The sequence below is a fragment of the Rutilus rutilus genome (assembly GCF_951802725.1).
Source record: "Rutilus rutilus genome assembly, chromosome: 20".
Classification (NCBI taxonomy): Eukaryota; Metazoa; Chordata; class Actinopteri; order Cypriniformes; family Leuciscidae; genus Rutilus; species Rutilus rutilus.
In genome coordinates this window covers 22487891-22502623 of record NC_140225.1, presented here as the reverse complement: position 1 = coordinate 22502623, position 14733 = coordinate 22487891, and the positions used below count along the sequence as shown (strand labels likewise).

Below are 14733 nucleotides of genomic sequence, written 5' to 3'. Positions count from 1 at the left end.
TGCAGTTTCAAAAGTCTTTGAAGTGTTTAAACTTGTACGCAATCACGCCGGCGCCGGCAATACTATTTGAACTACTATTCATATTCATCAGAATGTTATTCATATACTATTCATAATCATATTCACTGAATAGTATTACTATATATATATAATAGCAAACAATACTATTTGAACTATCCTCCTACGTACGGTCGCATTGTAAACAGTGGGGCGTTCAACGTGATGACGTAGTTCCCTGTCCGTTTGTTGATCAGCTCAATCCGAACTATTGAAGTCTATAAATTATAGTATATTTTTTAAATGACCTATCGTTTCGCTAGATAACAACCTCTTCTTCAGCTGTGATCGCGTACAGCCCGTTTAAACACTTCAAAGACTTTTGAAACTGCATTGATTTGGACTTAAAAACGATGGTAACCAATGAAGTCCATTGTTAGAAGAAAAATCCAGAAATGTTTTCCTCAAAAAACATAATTTCTCTCCCACTGAGGAAAGAAAGACATGGATATCTTGGATGGCATTGGGGTGAGTAAATTATTAGGAAATTTTCATTTTGGGGTGAACTAATCCTTTAAGTTATTTTATGATTTATTTACTGTTTAATTATTGTATGTAACATCAGTGCATCTGAGGTGATAAACATGACAATAACTCCCTTCACAAGCAGGGCTGGAAAGTACACTTCTTTAAAAGTCCCCCCCCCCCCCAAAACTAAATGAAATGTTTGAAAGACAGTTAAAACGCCTGTTATTTACATTAACTTATGGTTTGTTATCATATGTTCTATATTAGATTGCATAGCGCCATCACAATTTAATTAAAACTAGACTTTCACATCAGCCTGAAGAAAATAAGCAAATGCACGTAAAATTCTCATTTCACCTGCATTCCCCGCCTCAGATAAACCTGTCCATTGCAATTAGTGTAACGACAGGACTTGAATTCTCACACCATACTGACAAAACATGGGAAATGAGTAAATGCATTGGTCACAAATATAGGAAATGAAACGGAGATAAATGATGAAATGAAATGACATCACCAGTCAATGGCTGCTCTATGGGGGTGAAGTTTGCTCGAGTCTTCTCCTCCAGCAGGGATCCTACATTTGTTTTTAATAGGATTTGAAGCTTATGTAGATGAGCTGGTTCATTGGTTTCCAGAATCTTATCAGGTTTGATGAGGATGCGTCGGATTCTACCCATCCCGTCTGGCGTGAGGATGGAAGCAGTCACTGGGGTTACATCTTCCATGTGGACCTTGGGGCCCCGGGGGACCTGAAGGCCCCTGGAATCCCATTCCTGGTGAACCTGTAGACAAATCAAGAACAGGTAGTTTGCTAGTTAGAAAATGCCTGTGTGAAATCCATCGCTATGTTGCTGGAGTGTTGTTGATTTACCATAGAGTGGTCACAACAGAATATTTCACAATATAAACACAATACAATTTCTTTTCATTGGCTTGTTACCCTTTAACAGCGGAGGAGGGGGGGGAGAGGGAAATCACAGCACACAATGATAACGGTGTGCCGTGTAATTATAAAGAAGCCACAGTTAGAAGTCTCCTTTGTATTTTTTCACTTGAAGAACAATCAGTGAGCTCTTTGTACCTCGATAAAAGAGCCGTTCATTAAAGAATGCCATAGTCATTAGTTTAGCTTAGAGCCATTATCTGCCCGAGCTTTTAAAAAGTTAAACATTAAAGCACCAATTTAAACAATTGCGGCTATCTGGGTGTTGCAGATGTCAAGAGTGTTAAAAGTGTAAAGTACGGCCATCAGGGAAATGTATTTTCAAGCAACGAGGGCCTTTCTGGACCCCAGCAAAAACACAAAGCAATGTTTCTATTGTTCTACATGACAGGGTTTGATCCAGCTTGTCCATCCTTACAACTCGAAAAACACATGCTGTTACGTAAGAGATAATGTACCTCTCACTCTTAAAAGTGATAACCAAAAACAAGATCATTTGTTTTTTTTAATTATCTCTACTCATTACGTAGCGTCACGGCTCATGCATTTAAGGAATATTCTGGTTTAAATACATTGTAAGGTCCATTAGCAGTATCTGAGGCATGCGGTCAATTACCAAAGAAAATAATTCAATTTATCCCTCATTTTGTAAAAACAAAGATTAAAGCGTGTTTAAGCTAATGCTCTAATGGAAGCCTATAGGAAAAAAAACATTGTGAAATGTCTAGAGCTGAAATACAAAGGACTTACACTCAAGTTCAAAAGTGTGGGGTCAGTAAGATTGTTTTTATGTTTTTGAAAGGAGTCTCCTTTGCTCATCAAGGCTGCATTTATTTGTTCAAAAATACAGTAAAAACAGTAATATTGTGAAATATTATTCCTATTTTAAATAGCTGTTTTCTATTTAAATATATTTTAAAATGTAATTTATTCCTGTGATGCAAAGCTGAATTTTCAGCATCATTACTCTAGTCTTCAGTGTCACATGATCCTTCAGAAATCATTCTAATATGCTGATTTGGTGCTCAAGAAGCATTTCTTATTATTTTTGTGGAAATTGTGATAAATGTTTTTTTTTCTGGATTTTTTGATGAATAGAAAGCTGAAAAGAACATCAATTACTTCACTGTAAAAAAAGTCTAACCTCCCCAACTCAAAATTTTCTAGTGACTGGTCACATCTAAATTTTTCAATTGGCCCAAGTGAAATTCTGTAAAAAATTTTTTATAATTTACAGATTTTCACTTGGACCAATTGAAAACATTGTTTTTATAATATTATATATTTTTATTATAATTTTTGATCAACTTTGTGGGCCCTATTTTAACGATCTGAAACGCAAGTATCAAGCGCGAAACGCAAGTAACTTTGTGGGCGGGTCTTGGGCGCTGTTGCTATTATACCGGTGGGATAAATGACTCTTGCGCCCGACGCAAATTTAAAATGGGTTGGTCTGAAGTAGCTTCATTATTCATAGGTGTGGTTTGGCCGTAACGTGAAATAAACCAATCAGAGCGACATCTCACATTCCCTTTAAGAGCAGACGCACTTGTTCCATGGTGGCTGGCTATTATAACGGCGGATTTGCCAGGCGCATGCCAGGAGCGGTTCACAGCCGAGGAGACCGACGTTCTCGTCAGGGCCGTAAAACACAGAGAAGTGACATTGTATGGGGATGGAAGAAACCCACCCAAATTAGCTTCGGTTAAACAGGCGTATAATAATTTGGGTAAATGTGTAAGCTAGATTTATGCCTATTTTTTCACATCTTCATGGTCACAATAATGATTTCCCTCGTGTGTTAATATTTTTCCTTGTAATAATCAGGGCTTGACATTAACTTTTTTGCTCACTAGCCAGTGTGGCTAGTGGTTTTCCGAAGTTACTAGCCACACAGCATTTTTACTAGACACATTTTTGTTGTTGTGAAATTACCTGATAAAAGTTGACTATGGCGTGCTAAAATTTACTTGAACTAGATTTACAACCCTTTTAAATGTAAAACCACTGTACATACCCAAGACTACATAAATATATAACAATACAGGTCATTATCATTAGCTCTGATAAGGTTGTATGTAAAGCTCCTTTTTTTAAATAAAACCATGTAGGCCTATTATGTATTATATGTCGCCACATAGCTCCACCGGCATACTACATAACTCCAGCAGGGCAGCTAGCTGTCTCTTCGTTTCTGTGTTGTCGGTCACTAGCGCGCAAGCGCAAGGCAACACTGTGTGCATGTAATACTCATTAGGGCTGTCAAAATTGCTCAACAATGACGTTCGAATATTCCCTCTAAAAAAAACACATAGCCTACATTCGAACTATTCGAACATCTGGTTGCGCATTTTGTCAATGACGGGCATTACGTCAACAACAGGACAAATTAATACAAAGAGACATAACTACTTTTATAGGTAGTTCGTTTATTTAAGTTTAAACACATTTGACAACGTATTACCTACACAAAAACAAGTAAATCAAATAATGGCCAAGACCGCAGACCTCACTCTCGCTCGCTCACTCGCACTCGCAGGCACTCTCTCTCTCGCCCTCACCCTCACCCTCATGCTGCGTTCACATCAAACGCGAATAGAGCGTCTGGCGCGAGTGATTTCCATGGTGATTTCAATGTTAAGTCAATGTCGGCGCGAATGAGGCGTCACGCTCTCTGCGCATAACGGTTTAAATGAACAACAACAAAGCAAATGTTGAGTGCTGATCAAGAGTTTTGTGCAAGCAATTTAAGGTCGCGACTGTAATATAGCAGGCTTCATTCAGTGATTGAAACAAATATTATTAACATTAATTGAAGTTTTACAGTATATAGAACCGACATTGAACGCTCCGAGCGAGCTGTGCTGTGGTAAACATGGAACTTTTCCTTGACATGAAACGGTAAATAATCAAACCAGTGGAAGCCTGCAGTGCATGAAACTGCTGTATCTAACCTACCTTATTCATGCAATATCGATTCAGTCAGTACAGTAGTAGCCTACACTTTAGTAATGTTTCTGTTTAACGTTAACGCTTCTTCCTGTTACCTTTCCCTGACCCCTCAGGCAGCGCGCCCACTCGCAAAGCAGACAGCAGCGCCTCTGCTACCGCGGGCGTTTTTCCACATTCGAATATTCATTTTCACCTTCGAAATTCTGTTTTTTAAAACTATTCGAATATATATTCGAATTTAGAATATCCGTTGACGTTGACAGCCCTAATACTCATGGGTGTTGTAGTGTCGTAGTGTCACACTTATTTCAGATGCCTTTTGAAAAGACTACAATTATTCAACCCGCCAAAGTGGCTAGTTGGAGTGACTATGTTACCCGCCACGAGCAAAATCCACCCGCATTTGGCGGGTTGGCGGGTGTTAATGTCAAGCCCTGGTAATAATGTATGGTTTTCTAAAAATGAGAACTGCTGCGTCTGTGTGTAGATGAGATAAGCAAAGTGCATGTGCGTTGTGAACACGCTACATTGATTATGGCCAAGCATGCGCCCTTAAAATAGCATATGAATAACATGCGCAACGTGCCATGTATGTTTTTCCTGGTCAGTGGCGGAATTGTTTTCTAAACCTGCAAAATAGCACCAGGGAACGTTTGCGCCGGAACACGCCTCCTCTTTTCGCTGAACCGCCCCCGGGAGTGCAAGTTCATTTCCTAACTTACCGACGTGGAGGGAAAAGTGCAAAATAGGAATGATACATGCGTCGGTGTACAAAGTCAATTGCGCTGGGTGCAAGATAGGGCCCAATGTGTTCTTGCTGAAGAATATGTTTTTATTTCTATAAAAAAATAAGTAATTTAATGTAAAAAGTAAAATTTATTTTATAAATAAAAAAAAGTATTTATTTTACCTGGTGGGCCAGTTGGGCCTGGAGCTCCTGGAATTCCTAAACCCATTTGACCTCGTTCTCCTTTCTGCCCTCGATACCCTGCAGGGGTGAAACACACAAAAACCCCAATGTCAGATGTAGAATACATATATTTAGTCTTTATATATCTAAACAGGGGGGAGTAATTGTCATGTGATGATTTGATCATAATCCTTTTCACTGTATTCCATCTTTACCATCTTTGAAAAAGCATTGACGGATCTTAGTTTAGCTGAGACATAACATCCAAACAATTCTGTTCTAGATTCAGATAATCTCAGACTTTACAATTCCATAGAAGTGCATCCTTTAAAAAAAAGTTCGTTGGAAACAGCTAGAAACGGTACATAAAACCCTGTCCAAATTTGTTGTATTACACAACTTCTAAGCCCTTCAAGAGTAATGACAAATCCATCTATCAGAAACACGCTTTCAAAGTATTTAAAGAGCACCACAAACGCTGACAGTGCTGGACGGCATGTCACACACAGCGAGCAGGCGAAACGAACAAACAAAAACGCATTAGCTGATGCTGATCTTTTAGTTTTGTTTTCACACACTCAGTAAGAAACCATTCATAAGATCATCTTCTAATAGCATGCAGAAAACTGCCTCCAGTCAAAACACACATGCAATAGTAATGCGTTTCCTTTAAGGCCGCCAAGCCAGAAAGAGAAACACAGTAGGTGTTAATAAAGAAAATACCCAAGAGATGACAAATAATGCAGTAATCGTCAGTGTGACCGGTACTAATTTACACAAGCAAACACACTAACTAGCTAACTAACTAACTAAAGTGTGTCGACACCTTCAGATGCATTCATCCAATGCAATGGCATTCCAATGAAGGACATGACTCTACCTGTGGCATCACATCATGGCTTCCTCACAACAACTGCAATACAAACTCCTGCTCGAGGAGGGAGTTCATACTGCACAAATATAAGGCAGGGGGAGCTGCAATACAATACTTGCCCTGCTAAGATCTTACATTTAAAATCATTTTTCATAATCAGAAAAAAAAAAAGTCTAAACCTTGTGGAGAAATACAAATGAGAACGAAAACATTATAGAAATGTCTTTACATTTAATTCAACATTAAATGGCATTGTATTTCCATGAAATTTGCTCATATAAACCACCAGTCAGTTAAAAAAAAAATATGTTGCATTGAGATTATCAAAAATCCTGGTACATTATTCACATAATAACTGCTCACTCAGCATTAAGTATAATCGGGTATGTTCTTGGCATGCAGGAAAATACAGCGTAAAATATCAATTAGATACATTTTAATGAAACCAAGTTAGAGGTTTTCATCACCCTTTAAATGAAAAAAATTAAATAATGTTACAAAGGGATTAAAAATTGTTATCCCAAAAAAAATCTGTTATACAAAAGCATGGCTGATTACACTTGAGCTTTGTAAAACAGTTGCATAAGTAGTTTTAGAGGTTATGATGTTATACGACTCTCAAATCGCATGAACCATATATATGTGGTTCATGTGCATTTTAAGAAACAATATGCATTTTAAGAATATATTTCAAATAAATACAAATAAGTAAAAGTTAAACGGCATCCAAAAAAGGCACAAAAATGACATAAAAAAGCATAAGCATTTCAATTCAACACCAGCATTTGGAGGCGTTCTTGAGCAACACCTACAAAGACGTATTAATGTTGCAGATTCTCATTTAGTTTAACTAGCGAGAAAACTGACCCTGAGTGGAATTAATGTGACTCGGACGTGTAAAGCATCCAAGATCGCAGAGATATTTGTCTTCTTAGTGATATATTTTAGCATATCACATGAAAAAAAAGTGGCCAAATTGAGGATTTGAAAGGAGGACAGACTCCAATGGAGGATGACGAGGAATAATGAGGAAATATTACCCGCAAACACTGTCAAGCCACACTGAGGTGGACGTCAACATCTGACAAAAAAAACACACAAAAAAACGATTTACCAGGGTTAAAATCCCTGTTTTCCTTGTGCCTGCAGAGAAACATTTCTCTCCAACATTCTCCAAAAGCACAATCCACAGTTAAATGTGCCACACAACACAAATACATATTAAAGTGATAGAAATGAGCATTTCAGAGCTTCCTCCGCTCATGTAAATGCATCAACACAATCTATATATAAATAATACAATCTTCACAGATGTGTATACGCACTCAGCACAGCCCAAAGTATGCATTTTCTTTGCATGGACATCAATTATTAGAAGTTCAAATGTACACCATATAGTTTAATATCTTGAAAAGCATCATGTCCTAATGGTTAAGGGTCCATAGGAACTCAGACAGGATCGGGAACTGCAAGTCATTATTAATGAGAAACCCTAGAGGAGAAGGACATTAGTTGCCAGTGTTTGATGAATGTTCAGAATTGCTTATTTTCCTCACTTCCCTTCGTTTTTTTTTGCGAAGTTTAATCCAACAAAGTGAGATATTGCGTGGCTTTTTTTCCATCCGCTCACTTCTCTTTATCTTTCTTGCTCTCACAAGTCTGTCCAGGGTGATATTACATTCACCTATTCTGGGCCGGTTCTTCATCCGTCTTCATATGTCCCGCAGGGCTCTCGGCACCATAAGCCACTTTGTCATGCAGCTATCTGCCTTCTTTCTTCTCTGACGTAGCCGGAAAGATTCTTGTGAAGCCCTCATGCATAATATTCCAATCAACGGCCATTTTATTTGCATGGCGTGTAGGAAGGACATTACCGTCTTGCTCATTTTCTAGTCTTCTGAGCTAGATAGTGTTGGCTCAAATAATAGACGCTGACTCCTTTTTTTTACTCCTCAGCTTTTTTATCAAAACTTGAGGTTCAAAGCTTGACTTGGCCAAAACAGCAACATGACCTCGACCTGCTCAGTTCATCGTAACTCAATCAATCATCTGAGGAGCAGCCGACACAGTAAATCCAAATACAATACATACACATAAACACACACTTTTACACCAAGAGAGAGATAGAGAGAGAAAAAACCTGGAATCCTTGAGAAGCAAGCAAAAAAACTTAGCTTAATACTGGGGAAACGGATGAGTCATATAAATAAATCATGGTCTTGCGCATCTGTGTTTTTGTGTGAGCCAAGATCATCGTAGGAGCAGCGTAAAGAGGTCCATAATATGTTTAGTCTTTTGGGTTTTGGCTCCTACCTTGGGAGCCTGGAGGTCCTGGCTCTCCGGGGGGTCCTGGGGAGCCATCGTTACCCGGTGGCCCCGGAGGGCCTTGTCGAGCCTGTGCGGCTAATATAGCTGCTGGTGTCTTCTGCAGCGAAGAGTAACTGTCTGAAAACTTCTCTGAAAAAAGCAGAATTAAGATTCCATATTATATTATATAAAATTATATTATATTATATTATACATCATATATCTTAAAGTCATGGAAGAGAGTTGTCAGCTAACAAAATGTCAAATTGTTTCTCAAATCAAATCAAATCAAATAAAAATTTTAATAAATATAATAAAAAGAAAAAAATTATTAAAAAATTCAATAAAAAATAATAATAAAATAAATGGAATAAACAATATGGAATAAAAAATTATAATAAATTTACTGCTCATTTTCAGTACTCTTAATGTGTTTTATGCTCACCAAGTCTGCATTTATTTGATCAAAAATACAGTAAAAACTATGGAAGGCATTTTTCTGCCAAAATTAAATAAATCAATTAAATGATAAAAATGAAAACTAAAACCAGATTAACCATTTCAATACAGAAAACTGTACGCAAAATATGTGACAAAATTGAGAATGAAATTAAATGATTTCAGAAAATGTGATATTGTGAAATGTTATTACTATTAAAAGCAACCATTTTCTATTTGAATATATTTTAAAATGCAATTTATTCCTGTGATGGCAAAGCTGAATTTTCAGCATCATTACTTCAGTCTTCGTTGTCACATGATCCTTCAGAAATCATTCTAATATGCTGATTTGGTGCTCAAGAAACATTAGTTTAAGTCTAAGGTCGAAGTTCTGTAGTAGCTGACATTAAAACACAAGCTGGTAATGCATTAAAAGTCACTCCACTTTATCTTAACTGTTCTCGTTTTTGAAGCCCATCTGGTAAAAAGCTCATTTGCAGTACTGTTAATGTTGACAAGTGCCTTTTAAATGTCTTAACAAAGTTTTGTCACAAACATACATGAAAAGAACCGAAACCCTCATCTACTGGTGAAAACACCTCAGTGGTGGCAGATGATGTACCTTCAAATACACGCAATACTTCATTTCGGATGAATGTTTTAATTTCCTCCAAGGCAGCTCTATCTCCCTGAAAACAGAAATGAAAGTGGAAAAAAGAAGACACAGAGGGAAAACAAACATCAGCACAACATGATTTGCAGATTAAAAAAGTGCACCTTCAAAATGGCAGTGATTCATGTTTTATTCATGCTGAGAAATGTTCTCAGAGGCAAAGGGATGGATGACACATAATGGCGTAATCACCATCTCTCCTCAAAGCATCCCGCCATTCATGATCACTGCTCTACACGGGAGAAGGCCTGAATTTTGAAGAAAATCTCGTAGGAAAAAAAACCTCTTCCATCTAATCAAAAACATACCTTTCCCAGTTCAAGGCCGTTCAGTCAAACGCTCAGAGGCCCCTGCGACACTCAATGCCTCGGGCTGCGCGAGCACAACCTGAACGCTAATGCACTTTCAGGTTGAAAATCTCAGCGATCAGTCTAAAAACCCTTTACCCTTTAACATGACTTGTGTCAGGGCTTCAATATTTGATTTGTTTTGATTCATGTCACAGCAGCAACACATACTACAAGTTTAATACATAAAGATAAACAAAAACATTTACACCAACCAAACACGTTTGACACAACAGCACAGTACACAACAAATCATGATCAACTTTGATTAAACAGTTTCTATGGGCCTTATCATTCACGCACAATGCGGCGCCAGGTGCGACGCAAGTGTTTTTTGCTAGTTTCAGCCCGACGCAGTTATCATTTTCATGTCCTGCGCCACGTTGTTTAGATAGCAAATGCATTTGCGCCCATCTGAAAACGAGCTGGTCTGAAAATGAGGTGTGTTCAGGCGCATTGTTGCTATTTTGAGGCAACTGAAAAAGACTGCACCATTAAACAACTGAAACCTGGTCTAAAGTCAATGGCGCAGTATTTTTTTTATTTATTTAAAGGGTGCTTTAGTAATATGAGCCTATAGGCGGGTCCACAACACGCGTACACTGCTTATTACACACACAGGGATGTGCAGGAGCACACAAACATGCCAAATATTAAAAATAAAAGGATTACATTGTAAAAGTTTATTACTGTGTAGCTACATAAAGATATGGTGGAATCCGGCTTGTCCTGTAGATGGTCTGCTCGCTCGCTTTAACCTCGCGCACGAGCAGATCCGTTTCCTCTGAAGCGTTAAATTTTTCCGCTTGCAAATTCCGCCATGTAAATACTAATCCGCCATGGCGCGAGCGCAACTAGCTTTTAAAGGGAATGGGAAAAGAAACTCTGATTGGTTTATTGCACGTTACGCCCATAACACACCCATTACTCATTAAGAGAATAGGGACAACCCTTTTAGACCATGCGCCGGGTGCGCCGACCATTTTTCCCATCGTCAAACTAAGTGCACTTGCGCCGTGCACTTTAGACCATGCACTTAGATTGTTAAAATAGGGCCCACAATCTCTCTTTTGAGCAACATGGATAAAAGTCTATTGCTAAATGAGCCAGTTTCATGGAGGGGGTGAGATTTAGGATTCATGATGGAAGACAACTTTCTCACCATCCTTTCTTTCCCAATTACATCTACAGAGGGCAGAGAGCACCTCAGTACTGAACTAGCCTTCCTAATCATTTTGAGGAGTCTTATTTTATCCCTCTCAGAAATCCCACTACCCCAACATACCACAGCCTAGAAAAGAACAGATGCTACCACAGTATCATAAAAAGTCCTGGCACACACAAAAGCTAGGATTTTTTTTTTTTTTCATACATTATAACATAAGCGTCATGTATCATTTTGACTTCCACAAGAAAGTATTTGCAGACAGTGTCAAGGAAGGGCAATTTTACAAGGTTGGTAGCAATAAAGCACTAAACGTACAAAAAAATAAATAAGTGATTAGATCATTGATTTCATGCATTTGACCTTGGGAAAAAAGTATTAATGATTGCTTTGAGAGGGTTCTGGTGAATTTTCTTTTTGCAAACATAATCAAAGGTGTTATTCACAAAAAAAAAAAGAAGAAAACTTTATATCCGCACTGCTCGTCTTGGCACGCTCAAAGGATTTCAAGAGGAAGTTGTGATGTTTGATTCATGAAGAAAAAGAAAAATCTTTTCAGTAATTCAGTTTATTCAGATCACAAACCAATTCATGACTCAAACTTTATTGGGTTCCTCACAGACATTTGGTAAGATTTTTCTATGTTTTTGAAATAAGTCTCTTATGCTCACTAAGCCTGCATTTATTTTATCATAATTACAGCAAAAAGAGCTATGTTGTAAATTAACTATTTTCTATCTTAAAGGACAAGTTCGGTATTTTACACTTAAAGCCCTGTTTACAGATTGTTTCTGATGAAATAGACCGGTTAAGATTAAATTTTGGACAAATGCTGCTGTCCCGAGAATTTTAGGTTTCTTTCGCTTCCCCCCCCCCCACCAGTAGACTGGTTGTATAGGTGCACTGGAACAGTCCTTCCTAAAACGCATTAAACATTCGTTTACAAAGACGTGAAACTCACCGAGTGGTCAGGGGTGTTCACTTGTATGCTCACACAAAAATCGCTGCAAAAGATGCTTTCCAACAGGTTTTATCATAGTTTTTGTCCAACTCCATTGACTTGTATTAGGATGTGCTGTGAGGTACGGTATTACTCCGCCGCCGGAAACTGGAATGGGGTTGTTTGTATTCTTTCTGTAGTGCAGTCGCGGTATCGTAATGCCAGTGGTTTGCTTGCAATTGGCAAAGGTGCATTATCGCCACCAACTGGGCTGGAGTGTCTATTATTCAAGCTCTCAACGGAAGAATGTTCGGGTGTGAGGCGTTTGGAAAAAATAGGTCCACAGTTTTACAACGAATGGTAAAACACCTGTTGGAAAGCATCTTTTGCAGCGATTTTTGTGTGAGCATATCATTGAACACCCCTGACCACACTCGGTGAGTTTCACGTCTTTGTAAACGAAAGTTTAATGCGTTTTAGGAAGGACTGTTCCAGTGCACCTATACAATCAGTCTACTGGTGGGGGGGAAAGCGAAAGAAACCTAAAATTCTCGGGACAGCAGCATTTGTCCAAAATTTAATCTTAACCGTTCTATTTCATCAGAAAGGATCTGTAAACAGGGCTTTAAGTGTAAAATACCGAACTTGTCCTTTAATACACTAAAATGTAATTCATTCCTGTGATGGCAAAGTTGAATTTTCAGCATCATTACTCCAGTCTTCAGTGTCACATGATCCTTCAGAAATCATTCTAATATCTAATTGTTATAAGTTTCTAAATTCTAATTTGCTGCTCAAGAAATGTTCATATGATTATCAATGTGGAAACATTTGATTCACATTCGATTCAATTCTATTAATTTCACATTTGATTAAACAGCTGTATTTTTATGAACTAACATTAACAAAGACTAATAAATACTGTAACAAATGTATTGCTCACTGTTAGGTCATGTTAGTTAATATATTAACTAATGTTAAAAAATGAAATTTGTTTTTTGAAACATTTATTTGAAATATTAATCTTTTGTAATGTTATAAATGTCTTTAGTCACTTTTTGATAAGGTTTTTTGCTGAATAAAAGTATTAATTTCTTTAAAAATATATATCTTACTGACCATAAACTTTTTAATAATAGCGTACAAGTTCAGCACTCTTTCTTTTGCCAGTTTTATTGCTTTTGTGTCTTTTTTTAAGCTTTACAGCTCTTGTTCTCATTCATTTTCATTATATAAAAAAGCAAGATTTGGAACAACATGAGGATTGGATAAATAATAACAGAACTTTTCCTTTAAAACCCTCACAACCTTGCCATAACAACAGCTCGCCTTCAAAAGAACATTAATGTTTGTTGCTCTGTGTGTGTGTGGTTTACAGAGATAGAGTTGAGTAGAGCTCCTGATGCTACTATATCCTTCCACCCCCGCCACACACACACTATACACTCCTAAAGATTCCCTCCCGTGAGTTTGGTTGATTGGGTCTGAGCGTTGGATATAGGCATCGCAGCGGGCGGCTATTTGCTGCATCCTGCGCTTTTCAGAGGCTAATGGGTTTGTGAACATGTGTGGGTAATTATTGTTATGCAGAGCAACTAATTATTTATTCTAGAGTGTTCACGCGTGTGTTATGCACAACAAAGCAATCAATGACGGTTGCCCTCTGAACAGCGTGGGGTGACCCCGTGGTTATGGATTCGGGATGGGGGCCAAGAGGCCGGTGCAGATTGGGAGAAAAGCCAGCAACCGGATCTTTACTGAGGTCAAAGATGTGCTCCACCTCTAGAAGAGTGTGCAGTCACTGACAGGGTTTATTGCTGGAGGTTATGGAGTAGCAGCACAGTTGATTGTAGTGGGTGTTCGTGCTGCTGAAGGCCCTAAAGTTTATTTGACCACAGCTTCTGAAAATCTGTTTTCAAATGGGATGTACTTGTCTTGAGTCAAATTGTATTTTCATGAAGTACCACTGATGTGCCTTCATATTGCTTCAATGTAAACTCGCATCACAAACCAATGATTAGCCGTTGCTTTATTGGTGTAAATCTCTGCTGATGTGAATTCTTTAACCTTGCAAAAGCCTGACACACGAATATATGAAATAATAGGAACAAATTTTAATTATTATTTCTTTTTAACCACGCTATTGAAACCTTCAACAAAATATGTTCTAAAAAGAAATAAAATTAATACAAATATATATACAGTATAGACCCTTTCCAAAAAATTTGAATATCATGGAAAAGTTTATTTATTTCCATAATTCCATTCAAAACATTAAACTTCCATAGATTATAGATTCAGGGCCAACAACTTAAACGATTTCAAGTATTTAGTTGTTTATGTGTACATAACTTGGGCTTCCAGCTCATAAAACCCACGAAAACTGGATTTAAAAAAAATTGAATATTACTTGAAATCACACAGTAATTACACAGTGATACCATGGTCATTGAACCAGGTTTTGGTTCTTTTGGCAGTGTGGGCAGGTGCAAATCCTGCTGGAAAATGAAGTCAGCATCTCCATAAAGCTTGTCTGCTGAAGGAAGCATGAAGCGCTCTGAAAATGCCCTGGTAGACGGCTGCGCTGAGTGGACAGCACAGTGGACCAACACCAGCCGATGACATGGCTCCCCAAACCAACACAGACTGTGGA

General features: G+C 38.0%; 1 protein-coding gene across 4 annotated transcripts in view; it reads right to left on the bottom strand.

Annotated features, from left to right (window-relative positions):
• Positions 1 to 2: 2 nt before the first annotated feature.
• Positions 3 to 14733, bottom strand: part of LOC311279387 (uncharacterized protein) — a 190672-nt gene continuing 175941 nt past the window's right edge. For all 4 annotated transcript variants that reach the window (XM_084390838.1, XM_084390839.1, XM_084390841.1 and 1 more), the window contains 4 exons: positions 9578 to 9644; positions 8521 to 8664; positions 5334 to 5411; positions 3 to 1310 (listed from right to left, as the gene is read on the bottom strand). In XM_084390838.1, coding sequence (XP_084246964.1) covers positions 1198 to 1310; positions 5334 to 5411; positions 8521 to 8664; positions 9578 to 9644 — 402 coding nt within the window. In that variant the 3' untranslated portion in view covers positions 3 to 1197. The remainder of the gene's footprint in view (positions 1311 to 5333; positions 5412 to 8520; positions 8665 to 9577; positions 9645 to 14733) is intronic.